General features: G+C 30.5%; 1 protein-coding gene across 3 annotated transcripts in view; it reads left to right on the plus strand.

Moving 5' to 3' along the window:
* Positions 1–9,083, plus strand: part of LOC124355101 (facilitated trehalose transporter Tret1-like) — a 301,606-nt gene extending 292,523 nt beyond the window's left edge. For all 3 annotated transcript variants that reach the window (XM_046806051.1, XM_046806052.1, XM_046806053.1), the window contains 4 exons: positions 3,505–3,876; positions 5,818–5,979; positions 6,373–6,608; positions 8,163–9,083. In XM_046806051.1, the coding sequence (XP_046662007.1) occupies positions 3,505–3,876; positions 5,818–5,979; positions 6,373–6,608; positions 8,163–8,748 (1,356 nt within the window). In that variant the 3' untranslated portion in view covers positions 8,749–9,083. The remainder of the gene's footprint in view (positions 1–3,504; positions 3,877–5,817; positions 5,980–6,372; positions 6,609–8,162) is intronic.
* Positions 9,084–17,359: the final 8,276 nt, after the last annotated feature.

Here is a 17,359-nt window from a genome sequence, read left to right on the forward strand (position 1 = left end):
CGGGAGGAATACTGGGACGTGCCGGCACGCGGGATAACGTGCGGGAATGTGTTCTGTAGTGTCCGTTTCCTTTGTTACTGTGTTGAGAATTTGCTACCGACCTTGAGTGGCACGCTCTCTCCTCCGCACCCTCTCCCCAGGGTTGGACCCAACTTCAGCCCCAAGAGAAACAATTCGAAAGAAGACTGGAAAAAAATCGTTTTATGGTCAGTTCTAATTTTGGTGTGAAAAGTCTCATATGACATTAGGCGGTACTCTTGTCCGTGCAGTACGGGTTGTTGGAACAGCAGTTTTACAAGAATACGAGTTAGCAACTTTCGAAAAGTACGAGATGATATTCACACAGGTGGATCACTGTAATGGCATTTTGGTAATTGGCAATTAGCACTCGTGCCTGGATTGCCTAAGAGGGAGTCCAAAATCCTTGAGTATTGTCCATAACAGAAGAACTGCAATACAAAAAATAAAACTTATTTTATTCTCGTAGAGGACTCCAAAACAATAGTTCAACGAAGCGTTCTCCATGAAGAGTGCACATCACACAACTCAATACCTCTTCAGTAGTTATGTAATTTAATCTTTTTATGAAATTTAATCCTGCACACAGATGTTTAAGACAACATTTTATATTGTACTATACAACATTATATTTCTTATGCTAAGCATAAGAAGGCCAGCACATCTTAACATGTCTCCAAACATTAGTTCATTAAAAGTTAAAATAAAGATGTAAAAGAATTAATGTAATAGCTTTGTTGTTTGCGAAAATTTTAATAATAAACCCCTCACGTAATGCCCATCAAAAGCTTTTATAAAATTAAAATCTACATTTAATTTCTCAAAACTCTTTGCTTTTATTCATTTTGAACATAAGATAAAGTTACCATAGGGTGTATTCACAACTGCATATTATAGTATTACAATCACTAACATAAGTTAATACTAACCATGTATTTATATATATTTATAAAGTAATTCTTTTATCTGAAGACTGGTGATTAAGATTTGAATTTTGCAAACGTGGACACTTATTTTAGAACAGACCATATATTCAATTACATTGGACAGCAAAATTATTTATTTAATTTATGTTGTATTATATTGTTATAGCATTTGATGGAATTTTTTCTCATATACTATTATTTAATAGTCCAGGCTTCAAGGAAGTTATTTATATCAAAACGCTATCTGAGAATATTAAATCATTTTCAATAGGATTTATTTTGAACGATATTGTCGTATCAAACCGTTTTCCACGAGAGGGAAACATAGGTTTTACAACAATATGTTGTATATTTCTTCAATTTTAAGAAATTATTTTCTTTTTAGTAAGCATAATCCTAAGTTTTATAGTATACTTATAAAAAGGTTTCAGAATTCATTGGACGAAGGTGAAATAATATTCCAAAAAAACTTAATCCTCATTATCACCAAGGTTGATATTTTGAAAATCCGAGTTTAATATTTGTGAACTATATCGCCAAACACGAGCTAAGCAAGAATTTAGCTCGTTCCTTAGTTCTTATTTGTTGTATAAATAAGTAAAACCGTACATATTCATCATGAAATACATTGGAAACCTGTCTGCCAAAAAAAAAAAAAAAAAAAAAAAAAAAAAAAAAAAAAAAAAAAAACAGTGGAAATATTGAGACGTCTGACAGAATCTTACAACAGAAGTCAACCCGTTGCTGTAGAGATAGCAATCATCTTGGGCACCCAACCAAAAGAATACCAAAGCTTTGACTCTTCTCCACATCTCTCTTAAATATTTTTCAAGTTTAATGTTGTTTATCGACATGATTAGGTTTATACATAGTATACCGTACACTACAAGTTCCATTCAGTATACAATCTGATACTAAGTCTTTGTCATGAAATAATGTGAGAGGGGAGATTTATTGAATTCTGGTATTGTGAGATCTAGAAACAGCCTTTATCATTGATTGTCACTGGCAGAACGGCGGCTTTTGTTCTCTTATTTGCTGCGCGAGTTGATAATGGAGGCTGTGGTATAATTTAGCTCCATTCAATTTCATTGAAAACTTCATTTTAAAATAAACTCTTTGTAAAACAGCATGTAAGTTGGTTGTCTGAATAAACTTGTTGGGTATTTCTTTTATTTTTAATTTTGATTCTTATGAATTGTTTTGTAAATGTATCCAAACAAATGCAATATTGTATTGCAAAGTAACATAATGGACCATTGTCCAAAGGAAATTATTGTTGTTATTTAAACATAATTGTGGCTGAGTGATAGTGATCATTCAGAGGGGCTGCAAAATTCTTTTCTGTGTGTCTGTTTGTCTGCATGATAACTCGGAAATTAATTTACCTACAAATTTTGCATGACGCTTTATTTCTATGATTCCAGTTCTATGATTGTTCATGTCACTCCCTGGGATTTGGCTGAGCGATAGTGAACATTTTAACATTCTTCTTAATGCAATACGAAATGAATGAAAAGATGTGTTTACAAACTTAGTACAATCGTGACATGTAAACGTGTGTAATAATGGTGGTCTTTATCGACACTAAACTGTCAAATATTTTAGAGTGTTGGTTATACCAGGACCTCTAATTCAGAGATTATTCACTATATTGTTGCACAGGTTTAGATATTCTTCAAAGTTACAGATCCAGGGGCACGTCAGCATATCATATTTAAATAATATCCCACATAGTTGTTGCAATCATTCTGAACTAATTTTTTTATCTTTTAAAGAGAACTTGGAAAAACGGTAATGTTTTTTTAAAGAAAGGTCGATCTCCCTTTACGCCTTATTATGCCTGTCTATAAGGACCACTGGCTTGTACAACGATCTTATCAAACAGAATAAAGATGAGTCAGTACAGTACAACAGTACAAGATCAACGGTACTGATAAAATGTGCTGCAGTCACGTGCAGGATTTGATTCTCCGCTATCTCTCTTATAAGTGTCGTCTTTGACCTTGCGACCGTCGCCTGCTCCAATTCTTAAACTTTTACTAGGAAAAGTCCTTAGGAACAATTTAAATAGTGCATTTCTGTGTATTATGTGATAAAAGTTTGTAAGTTGTTTAAACAACAACAAAGGAGAGTTAGTAAACGTCATATCCATGGAATATCCCTTTACACTGAGTTTGCTAGATATTCATGACTAGGCTAATTGCCAAAGTTCTGCACATTGAGCGGATCTCAAGTGCACACCATCAACAATTTGAATATTTCAGATATTTTCTATGTGCTGTACTATATAGGTGCGAGACTTACTGAAACAGTCTGGGATCTCCGAAACAGTACGCATATTGCATTTATAACAGACGTAGTTACAACGTACAGTGACATAAATTGTAAGTGGAACAGAGTTCAAACAAACAATATACGAGTAGAATAAGCATGACCAATTTTGTTCACAAATGTTTCCTGCACTTTCCTTTGAACATTGATATGTTTGATACTGTGGGCCACAGAAACAAGATCATTTCCAATGACTGTAACACTAAAGATAAGATTATTGTTTCAGATCTCAGCAGCACTAGCCGTGTCACTTGGTCCATTCGCAGCAGGGCTGGGGAAAGGCTACAGTTCTCCAGCGATAGCCTCGATACAGGAGAAACAACAGTATGCCATCCACACGGGTAACTATAGCGGGGCCTTCGTGGTGAGTCCGCAACAACAGTCATGGGTGGCGAGCCTCTCACTGCTCGGGGCTCTGTTCGGAGCAATCTTCGGCGGCATCGCCATGAAATTCGGCCGCAAACGAGTCCTCGTCTTCACCTCCATCCCCTTCTCCGCCTCCTGGCTCGTCACCGTGTTCGCCAACAGTGTGGAGATCATGTTCGCCACGGGCTTCGTCGGAGGATTCTGCTGTGCTATTGTTCTCTTGGTATCTCAGGTATCATCTTCATGACATTTCTCATTTGGCAAATTGTGAAGAATCTTTCTTGATTGGAAGCGAAAAACATTCCTTTTTAATTTTGTTATGGGGGAAATAATTGTCAAATAAAAATCTAAAGATGTATGTAGTTTTGTCCTTTGTAAAACTTTGAAGCAATATACGAGAATAAGAATTATATTTTATTCAAACAAATAAGGAGGGACTTAGTTAAAGATAGTTTATAATTAATTACTACCAATTTGTTACATGTAACTGAGCAAGAAACCAAAACAGCAAGCTCATTATTCTTAACTTCTTTAACAGAGGGCAACAATTTTTTTTACTTTTTCCTATCTTGACATGTCTCATAGCTGCGCAACCATTAATTAAAAGTACTATTTATTCCCCCATAAAGTCACTCCATAAACTATTGAAATGAAAAAACGTATATTATGCTTTGATTACATTCACATAGCATTTCAGTTTACACACTATATGTAGAATTTGGGCTCATATCTTACATAAATGTTCAATATGATCTTTTCAGCTTCATATACTATATAAATAGCTAGGTACCTCAGAATTCTATTGGTTTTATATCACAAATTAAATTATTATTAATGTTAAATATTAATTTTACAGCCGTATTATTTATTAGCAACTTAGCTGTCAATTTACTTCAAGAAATGCATTTTTAAAAGATTTTCCTGTTTACCGTGTTCAGTTTTTAGTTTAAAATACCAGAATATTATCATTTATTGTGAATAATACAGACTAACATAGCATGTTGAATATAAATTAATTGACTGCTATGATAAGAAATGAAAGTCCTAACACTGATCCTAGTTTCCACTCTAATTGAATGGATCTGAACACTTCCTTGCACAACCACTGGTCTGTTTTCAAAATAAGGCTTTTAAAGTTGTAGTTCTTTGTGTTTTACATGATGATAAAATTCTAATAATTAGATGTCTTTGACAGGTCAAGCTGTGTAGAAATTTGTAATTTGTTTACTTTAAAACTCTGACAAATACTGCTTTACTGGATAACGTTCCTATTGTAGTCAAGTATCTCTTATATGATATTTTCTCAAGTGATGCCAAATATGCAACATTATTGCATATACTATAATAGCATATACTGTCCAACCTCCAGCAGAAAGATAGCAGTGAGATGGGTGCAGGGAAGATATTTCCAAGAGTCGGGTCCAGCATTTCCAAAAATGATATGATTAATAATAACATCGATGGTGTCAAGTAAGTTAAAAATGCATACATATGTATAGGCCTAAATAGTATAATACTTGCGTACAGTTCATTCATCATATTCTTATCAGACTAATTTCAATCATGCAATGTTAAAAACAGACCTGTTCATAGAGAACATTTAATATTACATTATATAAAAAAGACTAAAGCTTTTACTTGACCATAAATGATTTTATTAAGTATGGCAGACGTTATTATAAAAACTAATTTTAAGAAAATGAGCAAATTCGGTATAAATCTAAGTAAAATACATTTTTTAATTATTACTGGCTCATTGCGTTTATCTTTGATTATTTTATTTTACTGTACAGTATTAAGAACACATCACATTAATATGTTGAATTAATATGTCTAACCAAAAATGATTAATAAACATACTTTCACTTTAAAGTTTTTGAACGGCTGAACTCCTTTTGTTTTTTGTTTTTTTTACAATAATAATAGATTTTATGTTTTCATATTTAGCATAGAGTAGTACAACAGCATCAGATGATACATAGATTCACCCTCACAGATTATGTAATGTCTCATATGAACTTACCCCAACAAACTCTCCACTGCATTCCTGCCACTTTATTTCTCCTGGTGGTCAGACAGTAGTGACTGTTTATTATATAATATTTTATATAAAATAATCTGATCTCTTATTGACTTACATATGGAATTTTTAAAGTTGTATTTTTGTCTACAGGTGTATATAAGTGAGATAGCAGGTCCTGACATTCGAGGGTGCCTGAGTGCCGTACTTAAGATATTTGGCCACATCGGTGTGCTTATAAGTTTCGCAGTGGGGGCTTACTTGGATTGGAGGCAACTGGCATTCGTTGTGGCTGGGGCCCCACTCATGCTGCTGGTTAGTTTCCATATGCTTGATATTTTCATAAAAACAAATCAGTAAATAATTTATTTTCTTCAATTATTATAAAAGTTTATTGGTACATTGTATTGTGATATATATGACACTTTTGTACTAAATAACGTGTCACTGAAATTGTTATCTGCTGAGCATCCATTGAATTTCAATTGTCAGTAGGTTGTAAATGTCACTTCCAATTTTTTTTTATCTATAGACAAACCTAATTTAAGATTACTTACAGAGCTATTGTTGAGAGAGAATTCAGATAAAACAGAGGAATGTTTGGTATTCTTTCTGAAACATTTTCATATCACAGCCCCATACTTTTTCATTTTTATAAATTTGTCTGCATTCACACAGTTTATAATGAAATGAACATTTTCTTTCCAGATGAGCATTTTGTATATCCCAGAGACACCAAGCTACCTGGTGTTGTCTGGAAGGGAACAGGAGGCGGCAAAGGCTCTGCGTTGGCTGCGTGGCCCTCACGCAGATATCCGGCCTGAGCTAGCCACTCTGCGCGACAACGTGCTGGCCAGCCGAACCTTTCGACCATCATCGAAGCAGAGCCTCTCTGTGGTTCTACATCCCATCCTCATCACCTGCGGCCTCATGCTGTTCCAACGGTGAGTAGAACTGTAACGTTTGTGGGTACAACACACTCAGCATCCGAAAAAATTGTGTGGTCAGTCGTAATAGGAAGATTAACCTCCTAACCTCTAACCCTGGAGCAATGCAGCCATGGAGGTAAATTGCTTCAGACAACATTTTCAAAAATTGTAATAACCAGATCTTGTAATATTGTTTTAGCTGGAAATTCTTTGAAAATACAGTGCTTGTATTGTAATAACTTTAGGCTTCTGTGAAAATATCAATTTTACAAACATATGCATAAAAGCAGCACTAATATTTAAGATAACTGTCCAATTTGTACCAAATTTTAAGTGTGGGTGTAGTTTGTTGATAATGGCGAGATACATATTGTGACATTTCTAATGTTTCAGCATACTGTCCCAAAATCCAGGTTTTTTTCAAAGGATAAATTTGTTTCCAAATAATAAGTAAATACATTTATTAAATCATCACTATTTACAGCTTATTATAATCATAATATAAGCCATATTTTAATAAAATGTGATTTACCTCATAATAAGTATAAAATAAATCAAATGTTGACATAAAATGTGGCATAAACATCTAACTTGTGAATGCCTCAACATTTAAACTTTTTATAATTTTAAACCCCTAGAAATTGTTGTAATAGAAAATAATACATGCCCAATAATCTTTAATTTATTCTATGAGTCTTACAGTGTAAAAAATGCCAATCAGATGTGAATACAATAGTTGTATGATGGCATCTTTGGTGTAGAAAGACCTTTGTTAGAATAAATTTTATTACTATAGGACATTTATTGTTTTTCTCTTAAAACAGTTTTTCCAATAAAGAAGAACTCCTTCTCAATGAAATTCCACCTGGAAATTATACTGTTTATTTCTATACTTATGTTTTGCCAAAATAGCAAGTTTTTATATAAGAAATCGTTATGATTTTGAATACATTTTCACTTCTTACAGACTATTGAATTTTAAGCAAATGCTACTAAGGTGAAATCAGTGTAGTCATAAAGCAGCCTTGAGATTGGTTAAATAAGGTTAAATACTGTTAACATCAAGTAAATTCTCAGGGCAGGTTCTTACCAAGGTCAGTATTTAAAATGCTACCATGAAGACATTAGTTGTTGAAATAACAGCATTATAATCAATATTATTCTGAGAATGATAAAAGAGAAAGAAGAAATAGAAGGGTACTGATAAAACATTATACAGTAGAGTGTTATAATAGCAACAACATGATACAGTAGAATGTTGTTATAGCAAAAACTGATTCAGCAGAGTGTTGTAATAGCAAAAACATTATACAGCAGATTGTTGTAATACCAAAAGCATGATACAGCAGAGTGTTATAATAACAAAAACATGATACAGTAGTGTTGTAAAAGTAAACTGTAATGGAAGAAGTATTCAGTGTCAGTCCAAATTAACTGTTTATTTGTAATCTATTTTCTTTACTGTTCCATTAAAACATTTTTATAACTTTTTCGAATTTATGTTAAGGAAGGGGGTAAGAGGGTACTAAATGCATTTTCGTTTATCAGCCTTTCATCTTTTTCTTTCAGATTTTCTGGAGCGAACGCTTTTAACTTCTACGCTGTGTCCATCTTCAGACAGACGTTTGGTGGGATGGATCCCCATGGTGGGGCTGTGGCTGTAGCCTTTGTCCAGCTGCTTGCTTCACTGCTGTCTGGTCTCCTAATAGACACCGTGGGACGTCTACCTCTCCTGATAGCAAGTAGCGTGTTTATGTCTATTGCGCTCGCCGCCTTCGGCTCATTCGCATATTACGAACACATCCACCGAGACCGTGTGGCAGCGCAGTACGATTGGATCCCATTGCTGTGTGTGTTAGTGTTCACCATCGCCTTCTCCATGGGCATCAGCCCGATATCGTGGCTTCTCATCGCAGAACTGTTCCCTCTCGAGTACCGAGGGCTCGGCAGTGCTCTCGCCACATCTTTCAGTTACGCTTGTGCTTTCATCGGTGTCAAGACCTTTGTGGATTTCCAAGAGCTGTTGGGTTTACACGGTGCTTTTTGGCTGTATGCAGCAATATCCGTCTGCGGCCTCTGTTTTATTGTCTGTTTTGTCCCTGAAACAAAGGGGAAGGGCCTGGACGAGTTGGACCACAGGTACGTGAGAGCCTAGCAAGTCCACCCACCAACGCACAACTGATGTGCTCCTGTGCCTTGTTGTTAATGGTCTCTGAAGGCCTCTTCCATGTTACTTCCTCGGTGATACACTGCTTCATTATTGTAAGCGATGTTTTTTGTGAGTCATATCACAACGATACAAAATGTTGAGGCATTTTGTTGTTTTGTAAAGTAGGCTAGTATTATTTCTGTTGTATAGAAGTGTTTTATTTATTTTTAGTTCTGTAGGTTCTTTAATAAGGATTTGTTTTAGAATTGTAATAATGATAGAAAGAGTATTGTAAATACTACTTTGAATAGTCTTTATTCAGAACAGTATATAGATATATATATATATATATATATATATATATATATATATATATATATATATATATATATATATATATACTTTAAATTACAAAGCTGAATTTGTATATTTCAAGTAGCAATGTTTTATATTACCAATATTCTTTGGTAAATGAAGACAACACAGGTTCTTGGTTTAGCAATAAGAAAAAAATGTTAATATATGATGTTGGTTGTATTTATTTAAAAAATGCTATTTAAGTATTTAAACCATTATTTTTTCAAATTTAGAAACAAATTAGGACAAATTTATCCTCACAATTATTAATTTGACAACTAAAATTAACACTTAATACCAAGTAGTAATACAATTTTTTTAAATAATTACATGATTGATTAATTTTAATAATGACAGTTTGAATTTGACTTCAGCAAGGTGCTTTTGAAGTTGAAAGCAATTTTGTGATTTAGTGAATTATCCTCTGATTCTTTAAATCTAGTATGGTTAATTATCTCAATCTAATTATTTCATAATAGATTATCCTAGGTATTTAATCACCTGTTAAACACCAAATTAGTAATTTTCAGATGTTTAATATTATTTTGTATTTTCCCTAGCTAGTGACTTTCTAACTTAACTGCGATCGTCTAGTCAGATACATGTCCATATATATTTGCTGTAAAATTGCACTTAGGTATGATACAGTGAAACTTTGACAATAAAATGACAACAATACAAATAGTAAGTAGACAATGTAATTAAAATGTTACTGCTCATAATGTGCTTGAATAATGTATTCTTGTAGAACTCTTCACTTAAAATTCTTACAGTTACTGAACAATAATAACTGTATTTAAATTAATAAGTAAATGTGTGTTATCTTACAAACTTGACAAATTAATTAATAATAAAGTCTTAATAACGATATAATAACTAATAGTTTGTACTCATAAATCTTCTAACTGAATTTATTAACTTTTCCATTAGTAAATATCCACATGTTAGTTTTTATATCAATAAAGATTTTTCAAATAATTCTGAAATAAAAATAAAGTAATTAATCAAATTAATAGTATGCCCTCAATTAAAACAGAATTGTTTAATGGATAACTTATTAAATTTCACTCATTTTAAATATTTAATCACTTCATTATGTTATGTAATAAGTTTTTTATTTGATATAAAATTTCATTTACTTTTTTGTTGAAAAATAGAACACAATTCTCTCTTCCAGTCAACGATTGGTTGTATATCTTGTTTACACCGCCATAAGACAATAACGATATATCATATGTAAAGGATAAAATATTTCTCGGTTTAAGGATTGTGAATAGTGATTACCATTACACAATCAAACACTATATCTTCCAGTAGAGCCTTAACCCGTAGCTGGGTGACCTATAGTCAATTTGTTAACCTAACCTACTAGATATAATCTATCTCCCTCCAATATCCTACTCGCATATCACCCTATTATTTAAAGTCTGTGCATTATAGTATCGTAGTAGTACTTTTAAACATTTATTTTCCATTCTGGCTCCATTATTACATTAATGACAAAATATGTAGTCTCACAATAAGATAAATGTTAGTCCACAATAAAATGTATAAAAATTACCCAGCAATGATTCAACATTAAGATTCCCAGTATGTATTTTTTATACAGAAGATTTTGAAAGAACTGGTAAATAATGTGAACAAAGACCCTGTGGACAGAAACTCACAGATAGTCTGTGAATGTACAGACTGTGTTCTGACTGAATTTAATAGTCCAGTTTCAGACACAGAATAATTTCAACACATAGATATTTTGTTCCAACTGTTCAGTCAGTTGAACTGTTATTAGGTTATCAGCCAGGACAAAAGACTGCATATTTTTTAAATTTTCATCATCGGATGAGATTGAAACCACACTTAATCAGCTTGAAAATATATATATATATATATATATATATATATATATATATATATATATATATATATATATATATATATATCCCCTTATGGATTACTCCCCTAAAGAACTCTTACTTGTAGGTAGTTCTTTTTCAGATAGAATATTTCAAATTAACTCGTAAACTTAATTTTGAACCATTATTAACTAATTTCATTACGTTTTAAACTAGATAATACTACAGTGGCTTGTTTTAAAATATATTATTATTCTTGTCAATTAGCAACCCTCTTCTAGTTTTTGTAGATTTATGTTTTCAAAATATCTGATATCATTCATAAATAATTTTAAGTCTTAACACTTCTTTAAAAATATATATTTTACAAATATTATTTTCTGTTCTTTCCTTAAAACTGCAGTCACCAAAATCAATTTGTGAATACCAATTTGTAAAATGAATATTATGAACGTTTTAATAAAAAATATTTAGGTCAATCTATTTGTCCCTTATAAGTTGGATACTTGTTTAACAAGACATCTACGTTTCGGACCAGCTTGGGAAACACTTTCCTTGTCAAAAATTAGGCACAACTTAAGTCAAATCTGCTTACTGAAGTAATCTACTTCGCTAAGTTGAAGTACAAAGTAATGTAGTGATAATAACTTTTACTACCACTTCTAAAGTACTTAATGACTAATTTACTCTTTGATAAAACATAAACATATCTAAATGCACAGACTTTTTAAGTACATGTATTTTTAAATTAATATTTTTCATATCATAAAAATGTTGTATAGAATATTTTTATTGTATATCTTTTATGTAGAACTTATAGAGTAAAACCCATATATAATGTTAAAATTTTAAATATTATTACATTGTATTTTAAAGTTTTATATTTTTACATTCGACCAGTTAGTGTAAAATAAGATAAAATTATTGATAGAAGCATCAGTAAACTAGAATACCCACTGCTCATGTTATTTCTTAGCAACCAATACTATGATATGTATAATAAATCTCATCAGGGTTTAATTATATCTGAAATTTAATACTAAAAGAAATTTATTACTAAGATTATCATTATATTTTAGAATTAATAGTGTTACTGTATAATGTACAAGTTTCAAAACACCATCACATGCAACTTACCAAACCAATTATTGTTTGAAAAGATAATAACAGAATCAACAATGATTAATTTGGCAATGGTATTTGAAAGTGATAACTTCACCGTCTCTAATATATGTATGGTTAGGAATTGGATGTATTTACAATGGTATAGCTTAAAGCATAATTTTTAATCGTCATACAGTATTATTATTAACTCAAACTATCTGCTTAGGTAATTAAAATGTAAAAAAAACACAGTTATGATTTATTTCATAAAGTGCAACAGTTTGTGTTTATTCATTCTGGATAAACACTTTCTAATTGTACAGAAAAATGTAAACAAATTATAACAAGTTTTATAACAAATCTACAAAATTGTATTCTAGCTGTAAGGTACTAATATTTCATTTTATTGAATCATTATAACAGCCAGTAAATATACACTGAACTGTTAAACCATAATTAGTAAATATTAAAATTTTACTATACATATTTTTATTTCAAGGATTTCCTATTGAATTACTTCCAGAACTTATCACCAGTCATGACAATTTTAATTTTAACTTGCTTTTCAAAAAAGAATGTTAACCTCAAAAATGTAAAAACTAGTATTTAATTATAATTTTTTTTCTTTTTATTCTAGATTTCTTGCTAAAATATCACATAAAAATCTGTTATAATTATCCAATCTGTTAGATTATAAGATGATTAAAGAATGAAACGTATTTATCTTATAAATAAAAATTAATCGGAAAATGTGTTGCCAAGCACTAATCTCCAATTCAGCTAACTCTTTTTGTAAAATATTCGTTAAAATCCGAGGAAGTTTTATTTGAAGAGAAAGATCTAAAAAGTTACCTGGAATACTGTTTAGTTCCGAAAAAAATAGGATTTATGTTTTGTAATCCAAATTTAACTGACACTTTCAGTTGAAATTCGTCAAAAAGGCAGAACATTTGTTTACAATTTAAATTTTATAATTAGTTTTATGGTCAGTATTAATGCAGATAGAAAAGACAAAGTTAATATCTTTACTATAGATTGCACCAGTGACAAATTTAAAACAACTAATGCATTGTAAATTCTATTTGAACACTGTTATAAACCAAAATTTAACAAATAAAGCTGTGAATGTTTTCACTTACAGTACTTGAAACTGGTGGTTTTCTTAAGTTAGCATTGCGATACGGATTTTTAATATTGGCTTAACGAAAACAGAGAAATGAACACTAACATGCCTCATTGATATATTTTTCCCAGACTACAGTCAAAAAAACTCAAAACCTTATAAACGATTATTTTGAAATGTTGCATGAACTTAATGAGGATTTCCCTTATACCAGAAGTAGATACCAGAAGGGTTTTCCAAAGACCATAATAGGCTTTCCGTCCTCCATATATATGTATATTTTATTCATCAGCACAAGGCCAACTCAGCTATGGCACTGGAAATGTCTTACACTGAAAATAAACTACTGGAGCAGGAAGTAGAAACTTTTTGACAAAAGTAGATTACAGAGAGCGACAAGCATTTATAGCTTATAGCTTTTTGATCGGGGCAATACGGCAAACTCAACTGTGGCACCTTAATTGAATTTTAACGGCCGGAAGTAGACATCTTTTGACCAAGATAGGCTTCTCAGTCCTACGTATGTATATTATATTTTCTTAATCAGGGCTAACCGCTAGTTTTAGATAAAAATGTGTTTTCAGTGTTTAAATCATTTTTTTAGTTTAGCAACCATTTTCAAAATAATTATGTCCACACTGCCAGCGGGATTTTTCATATATGTACAAGAAATTTTAGAAAGATTTTTTTTTTAACTATTTAACAACCAATTTTTATAATTTTTGTTTTTGACAGTAAATTGAGAGTCAAGTGTATAAACAAAATTATATTTCTAACCAATTAAAATTCAAATATTTTTACCCTCAGGTACCGAATTAGCTTTTCATTTTACAATAGAAATCATTGTGTAAGTGTTTAGGCTCAATTAAAAATATGACACCACCATAAAACGTGTTAAAATTATATTTTATTATCTTATATTTTAAGTATTTAGTTGCCTAGCAACAATTGGATTTATACCAGATCTAGCACTAAAACTAAACTATGTGGATCATTAGTTTGTTTTGGCTACTCCCAAGTTTATAATAATTTACTTACATTTCTTCATCGCCAAGAAATTTCTTCCTTTCTTTCTTTACTACTTTCACTCAAAATTTCGTCATCAAAGTTACCATTACTTACTTTATTTTTATTTTCATTGACTAAGTTCTTCACAAAGTTACTAAAACTCTAAGAAAAGAAATGATCTTACTGTGACGTCATTTCAGATGGCAACTAATCAAAATAAAAAATCAACAGATGAAACGATAAACAAAACCCGATTTTGAGAGAGTCAATCAAATTCAAACATGTTATATTTTAACAGACCATCAATACTATAATACAGACAAATTCCAAAATAATTTATATCGGGAATATTTCTTTCTCCAAAATTATGAAGTTAGTGTGATGGGCTGCACTTGCCATCAATAATTACGCTGATGCTAAACTTATCAGTTTCAACTTATTATGTACTGTATAATAGGAAAATATGTCATTGGTTGCCAATGGCTTAAAAAAACTTACAGGTCTCCCACAAATAAAGTTATTTTTACTCATATAAAGTATTGTATTGTATTGTAGTCTCAAATTTAAATTTTGTAATGATATGTTTTGAACAGTTAATAACAAACATTTAGTGTTATTTTGATACTTTTCAGGTGACACAAAAATAAATATCATCCAAAGAGGCCAAAATCTGTTCATATTTTTGTATAAAGTGATCAGATTAATAGTTCCTGGTCTTTTGCAGCTTGCCACGCCTTTATAATTCATTAAAAAGTTATCACTCAAAAATTGTTCAATACCTGGTACTAAAAAGGTTCATAATAATTAAGTGGTATAAAAAATTTGCTCCTCTTACTTAATAGATATGTCATTAATATGTGAACTAAATTTTCAGGTGTAAAATTCTGTTGAGAAATTTATGTATATACCTTAGATTTGTTTTATAAGTAAAATACTTAGGCACAAATGAAAAACTTTTTCTATGATACTTAAGTAAATTTAATAAACCCAATGCAATGTGTCAGCAAAATACAATTCATGCACTTTTGTAAATATACTGCTATGGGGTTCTAAAGAGCCTAATTAAAAATGTATTGATTATATTACTATATAATAAAACAAGGTTTTTTACTAATGAAAAAAACCTTTAATTTTACGATTTAAAAAAAAAAACTAAATTTGTCCAATTGTAGACAAGTTATTCTTACTTTAAATTCATCTAATTATAAACATCACCAAAGGTCTAGGAAATGCAAAGTTGTGACTTTTATTAGCATTGTGGTTATAATTTATTTAATTTATATTCTAATGTAGCACACATAAATAAGTATGCTAATATGTAATAATTCTAACAGTTATTGACACAATGCTTAATCAAGGATATGTCTTGTTCAGTAAAATTTGAATATTGTTTAACCTTCAAAATGTTATGAACATTTTCTGAAATATTGGATTTCTATATTATTTTCTTTCACTACTTTTAAATAAGAGTTAATGTAAAAATCGTCTTTAGTATGGTACTTAAGGCAATTTATCTTAACAAAACTTGACAAGTACTTATGTTTAATGCTTTGTATATTGTGCAACAAGTATCCTTGGTAGAATAAGTGATACAAACACGAATCGACTTAATATAATGTTTTTATTACTAGTGACTTTAATTAAAATTAGCTTTGATGTTGTTCTAGTAGGTGTAAAAAAAGGATGAAGCTTTGTATTTATTTTATAAAGTAAGTTTTTATATCTGCGATAATATAGATGTAGCTATTTTTATAATCTTGTGCTTAGGTAATGTGCTTACACATGTAGACTTGCCTGGTGGGCGGTGTCGATGTGGCTGCGCTATAAAAATCTTTTTGTGACAAAACTATCTCAAAATATTTACATCTTCAAACAGTTAAATTTTGTTTATAATTTTGATGGACATTGCATAAATGCCAAACATTATACAGTTATTACTGTTTTTTTCTATGCTAATACATGAGAAAATATAGATTTTTGTTGTAATGTTTACACATACTAAATAATACAGATATAATGTTTATTTATATTGAATATAATATTCTTCCACTGTCAATAATTAGTTATATATTCAAAATTGAAATTACAAAATTATATAAATGTTTGATCAAACCAATAAAATAAACAACTTAACAAACTACAGTTGAAAAATAAACAAACTTCATCATCCCATTTCAAAACACTTGCCAGTCAAACATTTTATTTTGTTAATATAAATTTGGACACCATTAGCATTCCGCCTTGAAATGTCACTTTCCTAAATATTGTATTTAAATATGTTTAAAATCTTTACATGAATGATAATCTTAATATAAAGGAAATAATGTTATTTTTCAGTACTAAAATTCTAATTTAATTTTAACTCAATTAATTTATAGTCGCTATAAAACCAATCATAATTACAAAAAAAAATTAAACGCTCATCTCAAAAACATAAAAAAATATTGTGTTGTAAATAATGTTGGTATTTATTCATCTCCATATGTTTTTAACTTTGCTGCCATCAATGGTATCTTATATTTTATTGGCCATTATTAACAAAAATTTTCAAAAACACCACCTATTTTCTTCCCGTTCACTTAAAGTGTTTTATGGCTTTGCTCATTGAATCAACTGCGTGCCTAAATGGAGAATACCTTTACTGACAATAATTCTAATATTACAACATCAAATCTTGACAATAAAACAGTCATGTATAAATATGACGACAAGCCCGACTTGGAACTATGTATATAAATCATGCTTTAAAAGAAACCAATGCTTCCCTATTATTTATTTTTTTGTAAATATAGAGATCATGCTCAGTAATAAACATGTTTTACTAACTAAAAAATGTTTATTTATTTATAATCCCATGTGCTCCTTATTATTCAACAGCTTAACCAACTTCAAGAGACAAAATATATGGACTCATTACAAGGCGATAAGGTATAATAATAATTTTGGTATTAAGTCTTATTTGGTAGGTAAGAATGATCAGATTATGTTTATAAATAAATGAGTAAACCGTCAATACTGTTCACTCAGGTCAGTGCAAACAGTTCATAAAGTGCGATTGTCAATGTCAAAAATGATTCATGTTTTGTTTATTCCATATAGTATGTAGTGATTATATCTGAATTACAAAATAGAGGCTATTTCAATAAATTTCAAAATATAGATAAATACAAAT

This window comes from Homalodisca vitripennis, chromosome 2 (genome assembly GCF_021130785.1).
Source record: "Homalodisca vitripennis isolate AUS2020 chromosome 2, UT_GWSS_2.1, whole genome shotgun sequence".
In the NCBI taxonomy this organism is placed as follows: Eukaryota; Metazoa; Arthropoda; class Insecta; order Hemiptera; family Cicadellidae; genus Homalodisca; species Homalodisca vitripennis.